Source organism: Sus scrofa, chromosome 5 (assembly GCF_054392235.1).
Source record: "Sus scrofa isolate SSC_HxYL_T2T_F1_AM1 chromosome 5, Sscrofa_HxYL_maternal_Yorkshire_Landrace_v2.0, whole genome shotgun sequence".
Classification (NCBI taxonomy): Eukaryota; Metazoa; Chordata; class Mammalia; order Artiodactyla; family Suidae; genus Sus; species Sus scrofa.
Window position 1 is genome coordinate 20171628 of NC_139387.1, and position 21375 is coordinate 20193002.

The 21375-nt window shown below is 49.3% G+C and overlaps 1 protein-coding gene across 1 annotated transcript; it reads right to left on the reverse strand.

Moving 5' to 3' along the window:
• Nucleotides 1-490: 490 nt before the first annotated feature.
• KRT75 (keratin 75) lies at nucleotides 491-13519 on the reverse strand. Its single transcript, XM_003126168.6, has 10 exons — nucleotides 13262-13519; nucleotides 11114-12786; nucleotides 10407-10621; nucleotides 9408-9468; nucleotides 8692-8787; nucleotides 7711-7875; nucleotides 5256-5381; nucleotides 4907-5127; nucleotides 3254-3288; nucleotides 491-1180 (listed from the first exon to the last, which is right to left on the reverse strand). Exons 2-10 carry the CDS (start codon nucleotides 11609-11611, stop codon nucleotides 942-944), a joined length of 1656 nt encoding a protein of 551 aa, XP_003126216.5. The 5' UTR covers nucleotides 11612-12786; nucleotides 13262-13519; the 3' UTR covers nucleotides 491-941.
• Between the last annotated feature and the right edge of the window lie 7856 nt (nucleotides 13520-21375).

The following is a 21375-nucleotide window of genomic DNA, read 5'->3' on the forward strand; positions in this document are numbered from 1 at the left end:
TCTGCTGGGTGGAAGCATCACCCCCAGGGCTGCCTTTTAACTCCTCTCCTGGCCTGTTATTTCCCAGCTCAGGTCTGCAAGTTGGAAGCTGTCAGGGAACAATCGGCCCTTTGCTGGCAGAGGGCTGGGCCGCCCACCCTACGTCAGTGTCCTCGGAACCCAGTCTGGGCTTGGGAGGGAACAGCATTGCCCTGCATGACATACAGAGTGGGGAGGCTGGGCAGAGCTTCTGCCCAGCAGCTTGGGCTTCTCAAAGAAGGCATCTTAACAAGAGATGGGAGGAAGTGGGCAGAAGCTTGGGAAGGGATGCTCTGCCCTCCTGCCCCTCCCATCTTCCCAAGCCAGTCTTCTTGGCACTCTGAGGGAAAGGGGAAGGTCTGGTGCGTTCTGAGCCCTCCCTATGTGGGGCCCCATGCAGGGTGGAGGGTGGGAGGAGAAGGAGGATTGCTCTGTGTTCTATCACATTCCAAACAGAGGGCTGGACACCAAACACATTACACATGCATTTAATAGACACAGTCCAGGGAGGAAAGAGAGGAAGACTGTACTCCCACGCAGCTCATAAGCACTGTGAGCCAGGTGGGTTGACATCGAGATGGCACAGGAGACACAGACTGCTCATCACTGCATCGGAAGGGAGGGAGAGGGGCGGAGCTGATGGGGAATCTCCAAAAGACAAGCCTACTGTGAATTTTGAAAGAGAGAAGGCTTTGGCACTGAGCGGTACCAGGAGCCATCTGGGGACTGTTGGGAGGGCAGAGGCTGGCTTGGGCTGGGGATCGGGGTTTAGCTGGAATGCCAGGCTTCCCAGCAGCACAGGTGGGCCTCTCAGAAGGGAGATGTAGGAGAAGCCCCCAGGTAAGCAGGAGCAAGTGCAGACAGGCCAGGTGAGTTGGAGGATCTGGCTTCAGGGCAGTGCTGAAGGTGAGGGGCGGCTGCCCTTAGTGCTTATAGCTCTTCCGGCTGGAGGACGTGGTGGAGACAAACTTGACGCTGGAGCCACTGCCCCTGAGGCCCCGGCTGCTACTGGCACTGAAGCCAGAGCCCCCCAGGCTCGTCCCCAGACTGTGCCCACCACTAGTGGTGAAGGAGTAGCCGCTGCCCCCACTGACGCCGAGGCTGCTGCCACCAATGCCGCTGCCAGCTCCGTAGCCACTGGAGACGGTGGAGGTGACCACGGCTGCCGGAAGAGAGGAGACGTTATCAGACCAAGGGCAGGAGAGGAGACCCTTGGGGCATCGGGGCTAGTGCCCCAGAGTTTACGGAGTGTGGATGGTGGTTTGCCTCATTCCAATTCTCTTGCTCACTTCGTGAGGTCACTGTCCTTCATCTCAGCCTGGTTTTCTCTGCGCCCCAGCGTCAGGCATCCATCAGGTCCCAAATGGCTTGCTGCCGCCCTTCTGCTCCTATTTGCTGTTTCCCTTTTCCTTCCAGAGCTTTCTGGAGAATTCTCTCCTCCAGGAAGCTGTTCTGGTCCACACGCTTTCCCTTTGGATTCTTCCATACTCCCCTGCTGCTCTGTCCCCATCTCCCTCTGTGGCCCCGGCTCTGGTGTTTCCCTTCCTTCTGGGAGCTTGTAGGAAGGCATGTATGCATTTCCTTTTGTGTCCCCACTATAAATTCTCTGAATCCTAGAGCAGGGCTGGAATATTCTTTCTCTTTTTCTTCCTTCCTTTCTTTTTTTTTTTTTTTGCCTCTTCTGAAGCCTTTGGAAGTTCCCAAGCCAGGATCGAACCCGTGCCACAGCAGTAACCTGAGCCACAGCATCTGACGATGCCAGATCCTTGACCTGCTAGGCTACCGGGAACTCCAGGGCTGGAATATTCTTGACAGACCAAGTGACAAATGAACCAGTGGCCAGGAATATTCTTGACAGACCAAGTGACAAATGAGCCAGTGGCCAGGCAATTCTGCCCTTTTTCTTCCCTAACCTGCTCTTTTCCTAGTTTTATAACCACCCATCATCTTAGTCCTGATCCTTAATACCTGTAATGAAATCTTACTTGGAAATAGGATCTTGGGGATATAATCAGGTTAAGATAACATCATTAGGGTGGACTCTAATCCATTCTGACCAGTGTCCTTATTAGAAGAGGGAAGAGGTCCATGGGAGGACAGACACCCAGGGAGATGGCCACATGAGCACAGAGACAGAGAGGGGCGTAATGTGAGGCACACCAAGGATTGACAGCTGCTGCCAGAAGCTGGGGAGAGGCATGGAAGGATTCTCTCTAGAGGTTTCAGAGGGAGTATAGTGCTGCCAGCATTCTGGTTTTGGATTTCAGAACTGTGAGATGATCCATTTATGTTTTAAGCCACCTAGTTTGTGGTACTGTGTTGGGACAAACTTAGGAAATGAATACAGTCTTTTAGGTGCTTTCAAGAGAAAGGAAAATTTAGAAGTTATGCCATGCATTCCCAAAATTAGCTTTGAGGGTGTCTGGAGCCACTGGACAAGGACTTCTGGGAAGGAGGTCCCCTGGGTGGTTCAGAAGGATCTGTCTTCTGGAACCATTGGTTAATGTCATTGATTGCTTTGGTGAATCCTGCATCAAGGAAACTGAGCTGACTTGTAGACCATAAGTTGTAAGAGTCATCTCTTGGCCTCACGAGGCCAGCACTGAGCTCCACTAGTGACAACTTCTGTGCTTAGCTGTCTGTGGCTGTGCCAGCTTGCTAACAAATGCCCCTCCTGTTTCTGAGCAGCTGCACCCAACTGCTGGGTCTTGAGCTCCCGCTGCTTGACAGCCTTGGTGGGCTTTCTGCATTTATACTCTGCAAGCTGAGAAGAGCGGCGGGGCTTCTCTGGGAAGGGGCTACCTAGCGCCTAGTTCTAAAGTCCTAGTGCCCAGGGTAAAGTCTCCCTTCAAAGGCTGTGGGCAGACAGGAGTTTTCAAAAATCCTGTCTGCACTGAGCACTCAACTCTGAGCTAGACTGACTGCCCCAGCTAGAAAGGTGTGGAATTCTGGGAGGTGGGAGGGGTAGTGAGTGGGTCTTTCCAACCCAAGCAGAAGGATTACAGCAAACCTCTCATGGCTCCCTTCTGGGGAGTCCTCTCACTTGCAAAGAGGTAAGAATGGTGACATTAAAGACTCTCCTAACACAGCTCTTTTTAATGCATTCAGAGGCTCAAACCCTCTCAAAATGAACCTCATCAATGGGATCCCCTCCAATGCCCTGTGTGTCCCCCCACCACCCAGGCTCTGACACAAGCATACACTCCAAATGACACAAGAGGAGGGTCATACTCACAGATGTTAACTGGAGAAACCCCCTCTCCACTCAGCCTGTTTGGGAGAAGAGGGGAGAAGGAAGGTTACCATGGTGTCCGACAGCTGTGGGCATTCGAAACAACATCTTGAACATTGTTTTAAATGCATTTTAAAAAAAAACCCTTAATTATTTTTACTGCAGAAGTAATGGAGGTTGAATTACTTAAATTATTTAAATATGAGTAATATATTTTTACTGTTATAAAAATAGTAATCTAATCAATGAAATAATGCAGAGTTTGAGGTTCATGGGAGTAAAACCTGCAATCTCAGAAACACATTTTTGGCGTAAACTAGGGAGACATCTTAAAAAAAAGTTAAAGCTGGAGTTCCTGTCATGGCGCGCAGTGGAAATGAAACTGACTAGGAACCATGAGGTTGCAGTTTTGATCCCTGGCCTCACTCAGCGAGTTAAGGATCTGGTGTTGCCGTGAGCGGTGGTGTAAGGCTGCAGACGCAGCTCGGATCTGGTGTTGCTGTGGCTCTGGTGTAGGCTGGCAGCTGTAGCTCCGATTCGACCCCTAGCCTGGGAACTTCCATATGCTTCGGGTGTGGCCATAAAAAGAAAAAAAAATAAAGCTAATCACATGTTAGTGTCAGTTGGAAAGGCAGGGCTGTCATAGAACAAGAAGATCTCTCTTTCAACAATGCACTATTGTCATTCACTGAAGTTATTATAGGTGTGGAGATGAGTCCGAGTCACAAATGTAACAAGACCAATCATCAGTCTATCATTGTTCTACCAACTGGAGTAATTTTGCATCCTGAAGACAGAAGTGGCATTCATTCATAAACACAGGCTTAGAACATTGAAGACTGCTACCTACCTGTTACCTACATTATGCCACTGAATTCTCTTAATAACAACCCTATTAAGTAGATATTATTATCTCATTTTTACGGATGGGGCAATTGAAGACCAGAGAGGTTACTTCATGATCACAAAGCTGGATTTGACACCAAAGCCCATATCTTCGGCCACTAAAGTAAAAGATAGCTAACATTTATTGACCACTTGCTGGGTCCCACACATTGTCCTGAGAGTTAATGTGTAGTCCTTTACTTTAATCCTCTTGATAACATGTAAAATAGAAACTCTGGTTATCTCCATTTTACAGGTGAGGAATGGGAGATCAATAACTTGCCTTCCGTCATACAACTGGTAATTGGCAGAGCACAAAGCTCCCACTAAGCTTTGGGGATCACATGACCTGGCCTCTTTATTCTGTCACTAAAGAAATTGAAGTTCAGAGAGGGGATACTCACTTTCCCAGGCTTACATAGATAGTTAGTGGTGGACCTGTAAGCCCAAATCCTAGGATATTTTATCTTCAGCCCAGAGCCTTTCTTACCACAAATGCAGTCCCACAGTATAACCAAATTTTTCCTTTGGTAGAATTTGATTACCTAGATCCATTCAGGTCCTAGATTTCTATGGGATGCTCAAAGTAGTTCCATCTTAAATATGGGAATCTAATGATGATTTACCTGGAAGAAATTGCATCTGCATTCTTTGTCAGAGCCCAAATCTACCTGCCTTGTGCTCCTTTCCCAGGCAAGAAGGGGCTTGCATAAACCTGAGCCCCCAGGAATGCCCAGGCAGCTGGGGTGGGGTTGGTGCATCTGCCCTCACCTGCACTCCTCTCCCTCCAGCAGCTTCCTGTAGGTGGCGATCTCCACATCCAGAGCCAGCTTGATGTTCATGAGCTCCTGGTACTCGTGCAGCAGCCGTGCCATGTCCTGCTTGGCCTTCTGCAGGGCATCCTCCAGGTCCACCAGCTTGGCCCGTGCATCCTTGAGGGCCAGTTCTCCACGCTGTTCTGCGTCGGCGATGGCTGTTTGCAGGCTGGCGCACTGTAAGGAAAGGGGGAAGCCATTAGCCTTACAAGAGTCTGGATCCTTCTTAGGTAGGAGCCCCACAAGTGTGGCCGAATGACCCAGGAGTGAGTGTGTGGGGAGCTCTGGGCCCTCCCAAAATGTACCTGCTTCTTGACGCTGTCGATCTCGGCTCTCAGCCTCTGGATCATCCGGTTTGTCTCAGAGATCTCTTGTTTGGTGTTTCGGAGATCGTCGCCGTGCCGCCCGGCTGTGACCTGCAGCTCTTCATACTGACAGAACCGGAGCAGAGTCGGTCACCCCCTCAAATGCCGGCCTGGGCACTCCCCATGGAGTGCTGTCCCTCTGGGCCCTGAGCGGGCCCACCCACCCGCTGATCATTCACAATTCCCTCGCTCCCTACTTCTTCTTTTTTAAAAAATTGTTATCATTTTATTTTTATGTTTTGTCTTTTTAGGACCACACCTCTGGCCTATGGAAGTTCCCAGGCAAGTGGCGGAATCTGAGCCACATCTGCAACCTACACCACAGCTCATGGCAATGCCGGATCCCTAACCCACTGAGCAAGGCCAGGGATCAAACCTGCATCCTCATGGATGCTAGTCAGGTTCGTTACCACGCTGAGCCATGACCGGAACTCCCCTTCGCTCCCTTCTTGAACACATCTACCTGCCAGGCATGTCCCAGACTCTGGGACTATCATGAAGAGCATAATCGGACTCCTGCCTACAGTTTATTGGGAAAGATAAATAATAATCGTATCGGCATATTAGCAAATGTATAGTTCCACACTGAGATAAGTATCCCTTAGGAAGTGAACAGAGGCCTATGAAGGCACAATAAAGGAATCTGATCTAGACATAGCAGTGGGGGTAGGACAGGCAGGGAAGTCTTTCCAGAGATGGAGAGGCTCCAAGCATGGGAAGGAGTGACCTAAGTGACGGGGTTGGGGGAGAATATTCTAGATGAGGGAAACAGCCTGTGTGTGAAGACCCTGGGACAGGAAAGAGCAAGAGAGCTCTGGGAGTAAGACACTGTCCTTGGGGCGTTCTTGGTCATGGGGCATTCATCCTGATCAAGTAGGACCATGAATTTTGGTGACCCTCCGGACAACAGTGCTGGGGAAATAGGGAGGAGATGGAAGGAACCAGTGCTGAATGGAGCCCAGGCGGCAGAAGGCCTTGACTTTGTAACAGAACCCTCTGTCTTGGGCGGCTCTCCGTTTAATGGTGCGCATCCAGGACACACCCATTTGGGAGCAATAAATACGCTCTGTGTCCTCCAGCAGAACAGAGAAAACCTCTACCTTTCCCACAGGAAGAAAAGCCCCTGCCTGTGTGAAGATCTGTCCAGTTTTGAAGGTGCTGAATAGCTCAGCCCCTTAGTTTCCAGACACACACATGGTTAAAAGGAACAACCACCTCGCCAACAAAAGGAATCTTTCACTATATATTTCAACCACTCCTCCTAGGGTTAAGTGCATCCCACCTTCACTAACCACCAAAGGACTGCTTCTGCCCTTGCATCCCGGCACTTGACACTCTGCTTCCTTTCTATCCCGTTGCAGGGATAGGTAGGGACTCCGGCAGGCCCAGAGCAGGGCAAGGATGGGAGCCAGCTTGCAGATGAGCAGCTGCCCATGAAAAGCATTTGGCAGAGAACCGATCTCATGGATTGGATCATCTGGGCTACTACAACCCTTAAAGCCAAACTTCTAGCCATATGCAGCTTCAGGCAGCAGCTTATTTTGGTCACCCCAACATCCTTATTTCTAGTACAAATTCTCTTGCTCAGCAAAGCACTCATTTCTGCCTTCCAGCCCCACAGGACCACGCATTCGGCCTTAAACACCTCCTCGCTCCTTGGCAATCTTTTTTCCTTCTCTGCTTCCAAAACAGACTGAAAACCCTCTTATTCTTGGAAGTGTTTTATTAATGCTGTCTTTTCCTCTTCCGTGACTCTTCATTCACTTCATGGCCTCCCAGAGTTTGGGTTCCTTTTACAGTTTACTTATTTACAACTCTGCAGTCCCGCTTGGCAGTGGTAATTCTGTCACCAATCAATAAACCCTTTATTTTTATTTTTTATTTTGTCTTTTTAGGGCTGCACCTGCAGCATACAGAATTTCCCAGGTGAGGGGTCCAATTGGAGCTGTAGCTGCCGGCCTATACTACAGCCACAGCAATGCCAGATCCTAGCTGTGTCTGCAACCTAAACCACAGCTCAGAGCAATGCCCCACTGAGCAGGGCTGAGTCCTCCTGGGTACTAGTCAGGTTTGTTACCACTGAACCACAAGGAGAACTCCCCAATAAACCTTTTAGAAACAATGTTATGACTGTTTCTTGTCTGTTTCAGAATCTTACCCATTCCCCAACTACTTGGTAAGGGATGTGGGAACTGTGACTGTCCTTTTGAGCATTCAACATTGCCTGATCACATATCAGTGTGTAAGTGTAGTAACGTTTTCACATGCACTTCAAGTTAAGTTTTCATAGCATCAAAGACACTTCTGCCAGGTTGGAGGAAACATGGTCACACGTTTCCCAAGGCTTCAGAGAAACTCTAGCCCTGGAACCTACTGTGGAGCTGCTCACACTCACCTTGGTCTGGTACCAGGACTCAGCCTCGGCCCGGCTGCGGTTGGCGATGTCCTCATACTGCGCTTTGACCTCGGCGATGATGCTGTCCAGGTCCAGGCTGCGGTTGTTGTCCATGGACAGGACCACCGATGTGTCGCTGACATGTGTCTGCATTTGGGACAGCTCCTGCAGGGCCAGCAAACTCAGTGTCATTGCAGCATAAAAAAGAAGGGGTCTTGAAATCACATGGTTGACCACCTAGGTCAGAAATCTCTTCTTCGACCTCCCTGGCAGGAATTTTCCAGCTCTTCTCATGCCAGGCTTTTAAGGGGTCCCATGCCAATCCCCAAGGAGTTTCTGGGTCATAGATCAGGGTGATGGGTGCCCCAGCATCCTTTCTCAAGGTTCTCCGCTGTGCTTTTGCCCTGAGGTTGAAGGATGGGTAAGCAGTCTATGAATTCAGATTATAACAAGTTGAATACAACATGTGATTCATATGCCAGGATTAAAGTTTCTACAAGATTGGGTGGGTTTTAGAATTGCCTGTCCCCCAGTGTGACTTCATCACTCTCTACCCCTTCCTCCCCTTTCTCAGACCCAGGTCTCTGCCATCAGAGTGGAAGTGTCCAGAATGAGACATCTTCAGAGGCCAAGAAGCACCCCAACCAATAGGCTGAGGGGCATCTTGCCCTTTGAACTTTTCTGGGAAAGGGAAGGGAGAGGTGGGTCTTGATTCTTTGGGAATGTTACCCAATGACCTGAGATTTTAGGAATCAACATTTTCTCCTTGCTAGGCCATGGGGTTGAGGGGAGAAGCCTTGGAGCTGGGTGGGGTTGAATATGGCAGGATTTCAAGCAGTTCTTCTCAATACCCAAGCCCTGGCTTGGAGTATCTGGGGCGCCATGCCAGCTATGGGCACTCTATGGATGACACTCTGCAACGTCCTTTTCTTTTCAGGCTCCAGACATAGGCAGGAAAAAAAGATATTTGCAGGCTCTTACTGCTTCAAAGAGCATCCGCAAGAAGTTGATCTCATCAGTCAGAGAGTTGACCTTGGCCTCCAGCTCCATCTTGTTCATGTAGGCAGCATCCACATCCTGGAAAGACAGCACAGGATGCTCCACTGAGACCTTGGCCCAAGAAAGCAAGCCCAAAAGAATATGGGAAGTCTCCTTCCTGAACTTTCTAGGTTGGATTTTAGCAAACTCTGCATTGGGGGCTTGGGGGTGGGGGCGGGTGATTGCTGGGTTTCCTGGGCTAACAGAAATCCAAGTGGGGTCATTGGGGCCATAAATGGGGTGGGCAGTTTACGGCAGATTTGAGCTCTCCAGTTCTTCTTAAGTTATCATGATGTCACTTTTCTTGGGTGGCCCAAGAGTCAGTCATCCCACACTCCCAGATTCGGGCTTTTTTTTTTTTTTTTTTTGTCTTTTTTTTAGAGCTGCAGCCACAGCATATGGAAGTTCCCAGGATCGGGGTCTAATCTGAGCTACAGCTGCTGGTCTATGCCACAGCCACAGCAACACCAGAACCGAGCCACATCTGTGACCTACACCACAGCTCACGGCAATGCCGGGTCCTTAACCCACTGAGTGAGGCCAGGGATCGAACCTGAAACCTCATGGTTCCTAGTCAGATTTGTTTCCACTGCGCCACAATGGGAACTCCCCCCAAATTCAGTTTTGAATCTTCTTCTTTGAGAGATATGTCCACGAACCTTCTTCAGAGCTACAAATTCATTCTCGGCAGCCGTGCGCTTGTTAATTTCATCCTCATATCTGTAAGCACAGAGGAGAGGGGGCGGGCTGTTGAGCAAGGGCTTGATTGAACTCTTCCCAGGCTGAGGAGGACTGTACGGGTGTAACAACAGTTAAGAGACCTCAAGTCCTACCAAGCTCTTCCGCTGACCTGTGTGTGACTTTGAGTGATTCACTTAACCTTCACTTCTCCCCCTATAAAAAGGGAAATAATTTCTTCTGCCAGGGATTTTTTTTTTCTTTTGTAAGACTAGAAGGTGAGCATGGAGCTGATGGGAATAAAAACATGTACTTATGCAACTCCATCATCTTAGAGGTGTGCAATGCCAATCTCTAAAAAAATTTTTTCTTTTGCTGCCTCCAATACCTGCTGGAAGTGTGGGCTGGACTTTGTTCAGGACCCTGTTCTGGTCAATTTTGACATATTTTCACTGAACCTCAGGGTATCCACTTAAATTGAGCTTTTGGTGTGTAGGGGTTGCTCTAACTCAGAAACGAAGGGTGAACCAGCTAAGGGGTTGGCAAGGACCATCCTTTCTGTTGAATACCTCACCTACTGCAGCCCAGGGGATGGCCAGTCAAACTTGCCTCCGCAAAGGAGGGTCCAAATGCTTTTACTCTAGTGTGCATCTTAGAAATGCAAGCATCTCAATATCAGAGCCGACATCCAATGGAGTTAAATAATAAGCTGACTGTAAAACAATAGATTGCTTTCCAGAGGCAGGATGTTTTGTGAGCTGGCAAAGCTATCCCTTTGTGGTTATGGAGATAGATGAGAATGGGCTTCTTGTTAATAGTTATACATGAGATGAAGATCCCTTTGTTACCCCACATCTCATGGGAAAATGACCTCAAATCCTAACCTCCCCAATGTGAGTTTTTGCTCTTTGGCACCCCTTTGGTCCTCATAAAGGGTCCTGGGATGATTAAATGTGACCAGAAGGGTCTCCCACTCTCACCTGACTTTGAAATCTTCCACGACATCTTGCATATTCCTCAGCTCAGCGTCCAGCCTGCCCCTCTCAGTGGTGACATTGTCCAGCTGACGCCGGAGGTCATTGACATAGGCATCAAAGAGGGGCTCCAGGTTCTGCCTGACAGTCCTGGTGCCCTGCTCCTGCAGGAGGCTCCACTTGGTCTCCAGAACCTTGTTCTGCTGCTCCAGGAACCGCACCTGGGTGGGAGAAGAAGAGAATGAAGTCTGGAGAAAGTGGGGAAGCAGAGCCAGACACCCCAATTGATAAGGGAGAGAGGAAGAAAGTACAATTTCCACCTGATGCCTATCTGCCAATGATATAATTGACAACTCCAACTCAAGATGGGAAAGCCCTTGAAGCTTCCCTGATGTTCTCAGAGGCTCCACAGAAGCAGCAGCAGCAGGGCTTGGAGCTCTGGATGGGGAGCCTCCATTCCCTACTCATTCCCAGGCTGAGTACTCTGGGTTAGGTTAGTTAGAACTTCGTTCTTCCCTCTGTGTTGACAGAACCAGCTGGCAGGACTCCCCAGGCATAAGAGGGGAAATTCCAATGGGTCCTGCAGAGCAGGCTGGTGCTACCCACTGATACCTCTGCCCCTGGGAGATGCTTGTTGAGCAGGTGCGCTTTCCCAGGGAGGCCATTGAGTGAGTGCTCCCCAACCCCATGAATCAGATGAGCCCCCACCTTACCTTGTCGATGAAGGAGGCGAACTTGTTGTTGAGGGTCTTGATCTGTTCCCGCTCCTCTTTCCGCACCCGCTGGATGGTGGGATCGATTTGTAGGTTGAGGGGAGTCAGGAGACTCTGGTTGACCGTGACCTCTTGGATGCCTCCGGGGGGGCAGACGGAGAACCCGGAGCCCACATAACCCCCTCCAATCCCACCCCCGTAGCCAAATCCACCGCTGACCCCAAACCCGCCACTTGCCCTGCCACCAAAGCCGCTTCGGAAGTTGCTGCCACACCCACTGATGGAGACCCTCTTGGTCCCCCCGAGGTTGTAGAGGCTGCGGCTTCCAAAGCCAGCCCCAGCGCCACTGATCTTTCCCAGCCCTCCGCTGCCCCCAGGAGAGCGGGTCACTGAGACCGAGCTGAAGCGGGAGCGGCTGGTGGTTGGGGTGGTGGCGGAGGCAGTGCTGAAGCCCCTGCGGCTGCCGGTCTGGAAGGCGATGGTGGACTGCCTGGACATGGTGGCTGGGAGAGGCTGGCTAGGAAAGCTCCTGACCTGGGTGCGTGAGGAGGGGGATGGAGAAGACAGGGCATCTGGGGAGCCCCGAACCCCCCGGGACTTTTATGTTCCTCCAAGGGGGCGGGGCGCGCTCATGCCAGCCTCTGATGGCATCCTCTCGGCATCTGCATCCACCAGCCTTGAGCCCCCACTCAGCCCCCCTCTGCAAATGGTGGAAAAGCTGCTGGTTGGCTGCCTGGCTTCCCTCCCCCCACATGGAAACTCCTTTCCAGTCGCAACTTGATCAGCAGTTGAATGAGAAGCGCCTTAATTGCCTTCAGTCATGTCCTAATCTTGCATCTCATAATGGACTCAGAAAACACTGCCTCATTTCTAAACCGCTCTCTTAGGCCTGGGACCAACTCCCTCCTGTCCAAACATCTTGTGTCAACCCCTGTGCCTGCGATTCACTGTTTCCTGTCCCTTCCTCCCCTTTGGTGCTCATCTTCCTCTGGAACACTTTCTCAGCAGTTAATTCCCCCGGGGTCCCCCTCCCACCCCCGCCAGCCGCAGCCCAAGCCTTCCCTCCAGATCTTGAAAATCCTGCTCCACATTCCTCTTTCTCAGGGATCCACCGCCGTCTTGATGGCCCCTTTATTTTTCTCTGAAGCTGCCATCTCTACTGTGTGGGTTACACACGACGTTCTGGGGTGTGAACGTGTGCCTTCGTACAAGTAAGTACGGTCCTGTCTACTCCTGTGGAATATGACCCTCAGGGCCGAGCCCTCAGCCTGTATGAGGGTGAGACGATGAGTTGGAATCCCAGCCCCATTGCTTCCTAGTGGTGAGACATGGGACTCAGAGGAAGATGAGCACCTAATGGGGAGGAAGGGGAAGGAAACAGTGAATCGCAGGCACTGTGGTTGACACAGGGGAGCACATGGGACCAGCCGTGAAACTTCCCTGGGCCTCAACTTGGGTGTCTGTGTAGGGGGGTTTGTGATGACTGTCCATGTGGGAAAACAGCTTTTGCAATACCGAGGACATGCAAATGCTTAGCCAGTGTTTGTTGAGTCTTCGCTCCTGATGTGATCAGGTGTAGTGAAGGAAGTGCCAGCGGGCTGTCCCTCCTGAGGCAAATCCTGTGGGGATTCGAGAGAAGCACAGTAGTCGTTCTTTAATGACAGGCTTGCAGTCTGTTGGGAAGATAAAATGGGAGCCCATTGAGGAACTTATGAAAAGGTTGTTTGCAGCAAAGCGCTGTCTCCCGACTCTGCTTGAGGCTCCCTTATTCTGGAAGCCTCCCTGACTGTATACTCCTCCTGCTGATGGCCAGGGATTCCAACTCTTGAATCCTTCCTCAAAAGGCCGGGGGACTTCCCTGATGGCTCACTGGGTTGAGGAGCCAGCATTGTTGCTATGGCTGTGGTCACTGCTGTGGCGTAGGTTCGATCCCTGGCCCTAGATCTTTTGTGTGCCATATGCGAACACACACACACACATACACACACACACACTCAAAGCCCCAGTGACTGCACTGAGTAGAGGACTTGTTCTCTTCTTCCCTGTTAGTCTTGTTGATGAAGTCCTCCAGCCCCCATCAGTCTAAACTGATAAGGAGTCTCCAGGGCTCCTCATCCCCTTTCTTCTGCATCACCTCCCCGTCCTTACCACAGGGGGAATCAGACAGAAAAATGGTCACATCTTTTGTCTTGCAGACTTCTTGCTTCTTGTGAGAAGGATGAGAGAGTGAGAGAGGAGCTGAAATGGATTCAGTCTGTTTTGTGGATGAAGAAATCTAGTCCCTCAATGGTAAACAGAGGAGACCGACACTGCCCAGCGAGAGAGAGCCAGGTCCCTGGTCTCTCCACACAGGTGCCCTTTCAGAGGTACAGCTGATGGGTTGGCAGATGCTCATCAGCCTGGAATGGCTTGGCACTTGAACTGGCGGTTCTCTGTTCTCTGCGCTACTTCCTCCTTGGGGCTGAGGCCAGGGGGCTGGGCCTCTCCTCCCTTGAAAGATTGTTTGTGAATCTCAGTTTCTACAGGGAACCCGTGAATCATAGCTTTTGTTGACACAGGCCAGGAGGAGCACAGCAGTTCTCCCACCCAGTTGCTGATGTGCCCAGGTCCTAGCTGGGGTGGCGCCTGTGTCTGGGGTGGAAAGAATAATTGTCTGTGTTTTCTGTACTCATTGTAAGATTATCTTTCTCCCAGAAGAAGGGAATCTTGTTTCCTGAGTCATGTTGAGCAAACTTTTCAGAGCTTTCCGTGGAATAAAAGTTGGTGAAGGATCAAGGCTGGGAGTACCTTAGCAAGAATGTCCATGGGAACGGGGCCACGGCAGCTCTTGGCCATCAAGCTTTCTGCATGGAAGCTGCTGCAGGCTGCTTTTCCTCCTGGGTCAGGCCTTTCTTTCCCAAATCCTTTCCTGGGAGCTAATTCCATTGCCATGTCATCCTATGTCCATTCTCATTGCCCCCGGCCATCACCTCTTGTTTGTGGTTGCCCACATTCTTCCTTCCCTCCCTCCTCTCTCTAATTTTTCTACCTGGACTATTGTTTCCAAAGCTAGATTGTCTTACTTTCTGACTTTGGTGAAAAAAAAAAGGGAAATAGCTAAGTCTTACCCTCTTAGCCCCTTGTCCTTCTTCACGTCACCTTCTGTGATCTTGGATCTTCACTGTGAACTTCACCCTGGTGGACCCTGTATACATGAATGCCTAGGACATCCTGGTCTCCCCGACAGCCTGTGTGCCCACCCACTTTGAAACCTCGAAACTTAGAGACTGTGAACACCCCTGTTTTCCTTCTTGCCAACAAGATATTTTATTTCGATTTTAACCTCCTTAATAATTTTGCTTTGAACTCTCCCCCAAGAAGCCCTCTCAGATAAACTGTGCCCAAGGACCAGCCCCTTCACACTTGTTCCCTGAGCAGGCCTGTGCTTGGCTTGCTCACTGGGTGTGCTTTTTCACCTGAATTGGCTTCTGGGTTCATCTCTGGGTTGGGCATGCCCCTCCCCACCCCCCGCCCTGCCTCCTGGCACCCTACATAAAACAGTTCATAGGTTGTCTAATTTAAAGAGCTTTATGGAGTTCCCACTGTGGCTCAGCAGGTTAAGAACCCAACTAGGGTCTGTGAGGATGCAAGTTCGATCTCTGGCCTTGCTCAGTGGATTAAGGATACGGTATTGCCATGAACTGTTCTGTAGCTTGAAGGTGCTGCTTGGATTCCGAATTGCTGTGCCTGTGGTGTAGGCTGGCAGCTGAAGCTCTCATTTAACCCCTAGCCTGGGAACTTTCATATGCTATGGGTGCAGCCCTAAAAAATTAAATTAAAAAATGAAGAAGAATGTTATGAATGTATTCCTTTCTACTCTCCAAATCTCCTGAGTCTCTCCAATCCTTTGTGGATGGGTCTATCTGGGAGGAGGTTTCTTGAGGTTTGGGGAGTGGTGAGTTTAAAAGCTATGGTATGTGATCTGGTGCCCAAGGCTGGGAGTGCCAAACCCCTCTACTTCCCTGTTCCCACCACCTCCTGCTCAGGGTGTCTCTCTCATCCTCAGAGGTTTGCTGAGGCCCTTGGCTGTGGTGGATTTCAAGGATACTGGGCCTGTGGGGGGGCAACCAGGGCTTGAGGTTGGGGGGAGAGGGGAAGAAGGGTTGGAGGAATGCCTCCCAAGGCTGAGGGAGTTGGGGGGGTACACCAAGGAGCTTGGGCTTCCAACAAGGTCAGGGCCAGAAGAGGGAAGGCTAGAGGGCACAAAGGGGATTGAGTCATCCTCTAGAACAGGCTGGCCTGATGCTTAGTCAGAATCCCTTGGCCCAGTGTCCAAAGACTCAGGCCCCAGCCACCTACCTCCAGCCCCTCCATATGCTACGTACCTCTCAAATGGCCCCTTCTTACTGTCTCAGGGAGTCCTGCCTCTAGCTACTAACTATTTACTAGCATCTGCTAGATCCCAGATGTTTGTTGGTCTTGGCACAGGAGATACAGCAGTGAACAGAGCAGACGAACTCCTTTCTTCCTGGATATTACACTGAAAGAGAAAGGGGACTGAGGCTGTTTGGAGGTGCAGTCATAACCTGGGTCTTACAACTCTCAGGAACTGAATATACAGAAGACCATTCCGTGGTGGTGGTACCCGAGATGACCCATCAGAAACATTCCTCAACCTCGACTGGTCATGCTGGGCTGCTGACTTCCTCAACGTAAGGCATCTCTAACAGGTACAGCCCAGCCTGCCCCCTCAGGGGTCAGAACCTCCACCTCAGAGCCTCCTTGGCTCCTACATTCAGTGGCAACAATTTCCTCTCAAAAGGGATTAAACATGCCACGTGACCTCAAGGAACCACTGAGGTTCAGGACTGGGAACACGGACGTGCATCTTTCACTGGGGCCCAGATTCGATGGGCAGGTATGGTGCCTGACATATGTGGGCAAGTGGCCCTCAAGTCCTTTTCAGCCAATTTCAGCAGCAGAATGGGGTGCTCTTTCCATCCAAACTTGTGCTTAAGAGAAACAAGATGAAGCGGCCCCTGCCCTCCACCATCTAGAGCTTCAGACACACTTGACAGATATGCACAGACCATGTGCAGACAGACACATGAACACGTGTCTTAAGAACGTTTACAAATTGATGATTGACATGTGAATGGGGTGTTGACTGGGAATGTCAAGGTGGAGGGGTGTAGTGAAGGAGCAGAGTCAGTCTTTAGAGCTGAAGGAGCCTTAGAGAAGAGAAAACCAAGGGCAGGAACCACTGAAGGCCACACAGCCATCTGGTAGACCAGCCAGAGCTCCCAATCCCATCTGATGCTGCCTTTGGTGGAAGCCTCCTTCACATCCTAGAGCTGGGGGGGAGAAGAGCCCCCTATTGCCCAGGAAGCACAGTTGGTGTTCTTCCTGGAGGGAGAGGGTGGTAGAATGCCAGTGTCTCAAGGGCCCTTGCAGTGCATCCCCATAAAAATCACCTGGGGGGATTCCAATGTGTCTTGGCCATCTACCTCTGTCCACTTTAACAGCCTTCCCTGACCTCAGGAGCGGGGGCCCTTGTCCCAGTTTCTCTGGTTGGTGCTGAGGGAGAGCTGCCAAACAGGGAGAGGAAAGTGGGGGAGGAATGGGATGCCCTGAGGCTCTTCCTGAGCTGTCTGTGAACAGAGGTACACAATACCTAGAAACTCTGGCAAGGTAAACATGGCATGTAGCCACAGCCTGGTGGGCTGGGTGATACTCAAGCACCGAGGGAGGCTCTTTACACCATCCCACTGGCTCTTTGGCTGCTGTTGAGGCTGGGTGTGCATGTCACCAACTGGGAAGTAACAGCCATAAGCATCAACCTCACCCCTGTGCTAGGCTTGGCACTTCTTCATGTCTCATGAACTTGGACATCAAAGAAACACTTTCCTCCTTCCTTCTTTCTGTTCTAATGCTCTCAGCTACAGATATTCTGACATGAGCCTTCTGACAAGACTCATTTGCTCATTTAATCTTTCAACAAATATTTGTGGGATTACCAATGTGCTTGGTGCAAGGATATGAGAGTGAAGGGGGTCCCATCACCAACATTGCTTCCGGGGAGCAGATCATAGAGTGATGTGGTGTCACCATATGGATAGGAGTAGGCATAGGATTGTGCAGGGAGCTCTGACACACCTTCCAGGTGTCCAGGAGGCTGGGCCATGACTCTGGGGTCTGAACCCTAGGCCCTTGCTTGCTAACCTCAGTTCTGCCTTGCCTATTTTGTGGATGAGGGGAGTGAGGCCCAGAACCCCACAAGAAGTTGAGAATAAATTTGAAGTTAGGGCTCTTGTCCCCTGTCCCCTAGCACAGGGCTTGTGCCCACTCCACCTTGGTCCCTGCTGTATTAAAGGTACCTTCCATATGTTCCCACCCCAAGGGGCTTGCTGGACTGTGAGGAGGATAAAACTGACCTAGGTGAAACCATACGAATCATATAAAGTGGCATGTGACAGAACTAAAAAATACGAAATTCAGACAGTGAGCAGCATGACCAATTGCAGGATGGGTGTTGAGGATTGCAGACAAGATTTGCTCTCCCTGTTGGCTCCCAAGGCCACAGTTTTGGGGTACACAGAGGATATGGCCTCCTGAGTGCAGGAGGAGAGGTGGGGGGAGCCAGATGTGTTTAATATTTCTTATGGATAAATCACAGCATGAATCCATCCATGGACCTTTGAGATGAGATTGCCTTGATCTGCTGAACACACACCCACATACCTTGTCTGTAAAGCCATCTTCCTGTCTGAGACCTCTTGGAGATGCATCATTTACATGGGTATTTCCATAGGCAGGAGCTTCTGCATGTGGGGCTATATTTTCCACCACCCCCCAGACGGTCAGGCCCATGGGGCATCCAGCCTTGGCCTCAGAGTCCCTGCCCCATTCTGGACTGTCTGACACCCAGTTGACCTGTGGCCACCAAGCAAGCACCTGCTGATGATGAGGATGGTGACAATGACAACTGTGTTGGAAAAGCCAAGAGCCATTAAGCTGGGAGCAATTGACTCAAGGAAACTGGAGAACCAATAGTTCTTCGTGCTCTGATTCAAAAGTCCAGACACAGAGGGATGAAAAATCAGTACTCATTATTGCAAAAGAGTTCATCTCTTTGAAGAAGGACTTAGGAGAGGATCCTTCCAAGTGGCCAACTCTCCCTATGTCCACTCAGAATACAGTTGATTGAGACACAACTTCCCAGGAGGGCTTCTGGGGAGAAGCCCTCTGTAAAACCAGGTGTATTGCTGGAATGTGGTGAGATGAAATTGGAAGAGACCAGTGCCACATCTGTGACGCAGGTTACACTGAGCAGCCAGGACTTTGCTCTCAACTTCCTTCCTGGAAAAGGGCTCGAATGGTGTATGACCCCACAGCCAGACACCTCAGTGCCCTCTGTGTGATTCTTTCCCATGGATATTCTGGATATGTTCCCCTCAGGCCAATGAGAGACACTAATTCCTTTTAAAGAAATGCTTCAAAGAGCTTTCCATTTGCCCTGAGCGCTGGCTTGTTAAGCAAGTGTTGGCCAACCTGGAGTGAGCCCAGAGACTCATGAAAATGATGAAGGAATTGGGAAATAGGAGGAGTGAGGAGAGGACAAAGGTATTACGCTAGGAGGCCAATCTGTGTCTTCATCATTGTTGTATCCACTGGGGAATACCCTTCAACCTCAGCAAGAAGAATTCAACTCAATATCAAAAGGCTCCTCTAATGGCAAACAGGGAAATTCTCTCTCCAGGGATCTCTCTGGAATGATATAGAGGGTGTGATTCCACAATAAATGGAGTTCTTTTTGTTTGTTTTGTTTTTCTGGAGCATTTAATGTCTCTGTGAGATAAGTACCTAGGTATTCTATCTGGATAAGGTTGTTTAGGTATCATGGTATTTTATAGGTTTTGTTCTAGAATATGGTTTCCCTACATCTTTTTAAAATTTCTCTTCATTTGAAAGAACTGACACTTGCTCAGCCTCTCTGAAATTGGGCCTGCCATTTACTCATATACCTTCATACTTTGCATGCATCAGCCTTGCCTCTTAACTTATGTGGTGTGTGTGTGTGTGTGTGTGTGTGTGTGTGTGTGTGTGTATGGGTGTAGTTCTGGCTCTGCCAGGTGAGAGGAATTTTTTCAAGGGTAGGCACATGATTCAGTTGAATCCAACCTGCACTTAATAATGCACCTACCTTCCTTTAAATGATCTGTGGTGTCCAGAAGCTAGCTCTGTCACAGGTAACTCTACAATGAATTGCTGAGTGACTTTGGTGGGTTGCTGAGTGACACAGGGTGTACATGAGCAAATAATGAAGTTTGGAAAACATTTTTTTTGAGACAAGAGTAATACAGGCTCAAGATAACCAACTTCCACTCATTGTTACCTCATCACCAAGGAATAAATGAGAAGGCAAAGTAGGGAAAATAAGGTTGCAGAGACTGGTAAGGGCTCTCAGGAGGAGGAAAGACAAAATAAAGCTTGGATAGATTCCAGACCTGGGGGAGGAGGGCGAGGGACTCTGGGCCAACTTGGGCAGACCGTCATTCATCTTCCAGTGTGGGTTGGGTTTCTCAGGCTCAAGGGCAACATTGCTTGGCATTTGCCCTCAGTGTGGGGTATGTCACCAGCTGATGTCATGAACCAGCAGATCCCCCATTGAGATAAGGAGCCCACTCCCGTGTCTGCCCCTAGCACCCCAGCACAAGAGCGTCTCCACCAGAGGGCGAGCAAAGCCAGGAAGGGCTGGGGTGGTGGAGGAGGCCAGGTCAGTCCTTCTGGGTCCACACTTGTACCTCTGCCCATAACCAAAGCGAGAATGGATGGAACCAGTCCGTGGGTGAGACCACACCTCCCTAGCACTGGGCAAGAGTACAGATTATGAAAGGAGGCAGGTTGGTCTTCGGATCCTGGCTCTGCCTCCTTCTTGTTACTTAATCATTAGAAGTGAGATAAAGTTTAGCAAATGTTTGGGTACAGGAATCAGTAACTCATGCACTACCTTTCAGTAATTAGAAAACATGACAGAGAAGAAGGTGTTCTAATTCACAACACAAAAATGTAACATCCCTAGGGAAACCTAATAGCAATAGCAGTGACAAAACAAAATGCACACGAAATAACCAGAAAACATTGAAAAAAATGAGAAGAAATTGCTGTATCAGAAACCACCATGATAACTATAAAACATTAATCAAGGAAATTAAAGAAGATGTAAAGAAATGGAAAGATAGTCCATGTTTCTGGATTGGAAAAATTAATACTGTAAAAATAGCCATATTACCCAAAGCAATCTACAGATTCAATGAAATCCTTATCAAATTACCCATGATATTTTTCACAGAACTAGAACAAAATACAATAATTTATATGGAACCACAAAAAAACCAGAATTGCCAAAGCAATTCTGAAGAACAAAAACCAAGTAAGAGGCATAACTCTCTCAGACTTCAGGCGATATTACAAAGCCACAGTCATCAAGACAGCGTGGTACTGGTACCAAAACAGACATACAGACCAATGGAACAGAATAGAAAATCCAAAAATAAATCCAGACACTTATGGTCAGTTAATCTTTGACAAAGGATGCAAGAACATAAAATGGGAAAAAGATAGTCTATTCAGCAAGAATCGCTAGGAAACCAGGACAGCTACAAGCAAATCAATGAAACTAGAATACACCCTCACACCATGCACAAAAATAAACTCAAAATTGCTTAAAGACTTAAATATAAGAAAAGACACCATCAAACTTCTGGAAGAGAACATGGGCAAAACATTCTCTGACATCAACCTTATGAATATTTTCTCAGGTCTGTCTCCCAAAGCAACAGAAATAAAAGCAAAAATAAACCAATGGGACCTAACCAAACTGACAAGCTTTTGCATAGCAAAGGAAACCAAAAAGAAAACAAAAAGACAATTACAGAATGGGAGAAAATAGTTTCAAATGATGCAACTTACAAGGGCTTAATCTCTAGAATATAGAAGCAACTTATACAACTAAACAACAAAAAAGCCAACAACCCAATGGAAAAATGGGCAAAAGACCTAAATAGACATTTCTCCAAGGAAGATATACAGATGGCCAACAATCACATGAAAAAGTGCTCAACATCCCTGATTATTAAAGAAATGCAAATCAAAACTACCATGAGATACCACCTCACACCAGTCAGAATAGCCATCATTAATAAGTCCACAAATAACAAGTACTGGAGGGAGTGTGGAGAAAAGGGAACCCTCCTGCACTGTTGGTGGGAATGTAAGCTGGT

Coding starts and splice junctions, on each gene's coding strand:
- KRT75 (XM_003126168.6), bottom strand. CDS start 11,611: ATGTCCAGGCAGTCCACCATCGCCTTCCAGACCGGCAGCCGCAGGGGC. Junction 5,382..7,710: donor AGTCCTGGTACCAGACCAAG/GTGAGTGTGAGC, acceptor CGGTTCTGTCAG/TATGAAGAGCTGCAGGTCAC. Junction 1,181..3,253: donor GGTTTCTCCAGTTAACATCT/GTGAGTATGACC, acceptor CTCTTCCGGCAG/CCGTGGTCACCTCCACCGTC.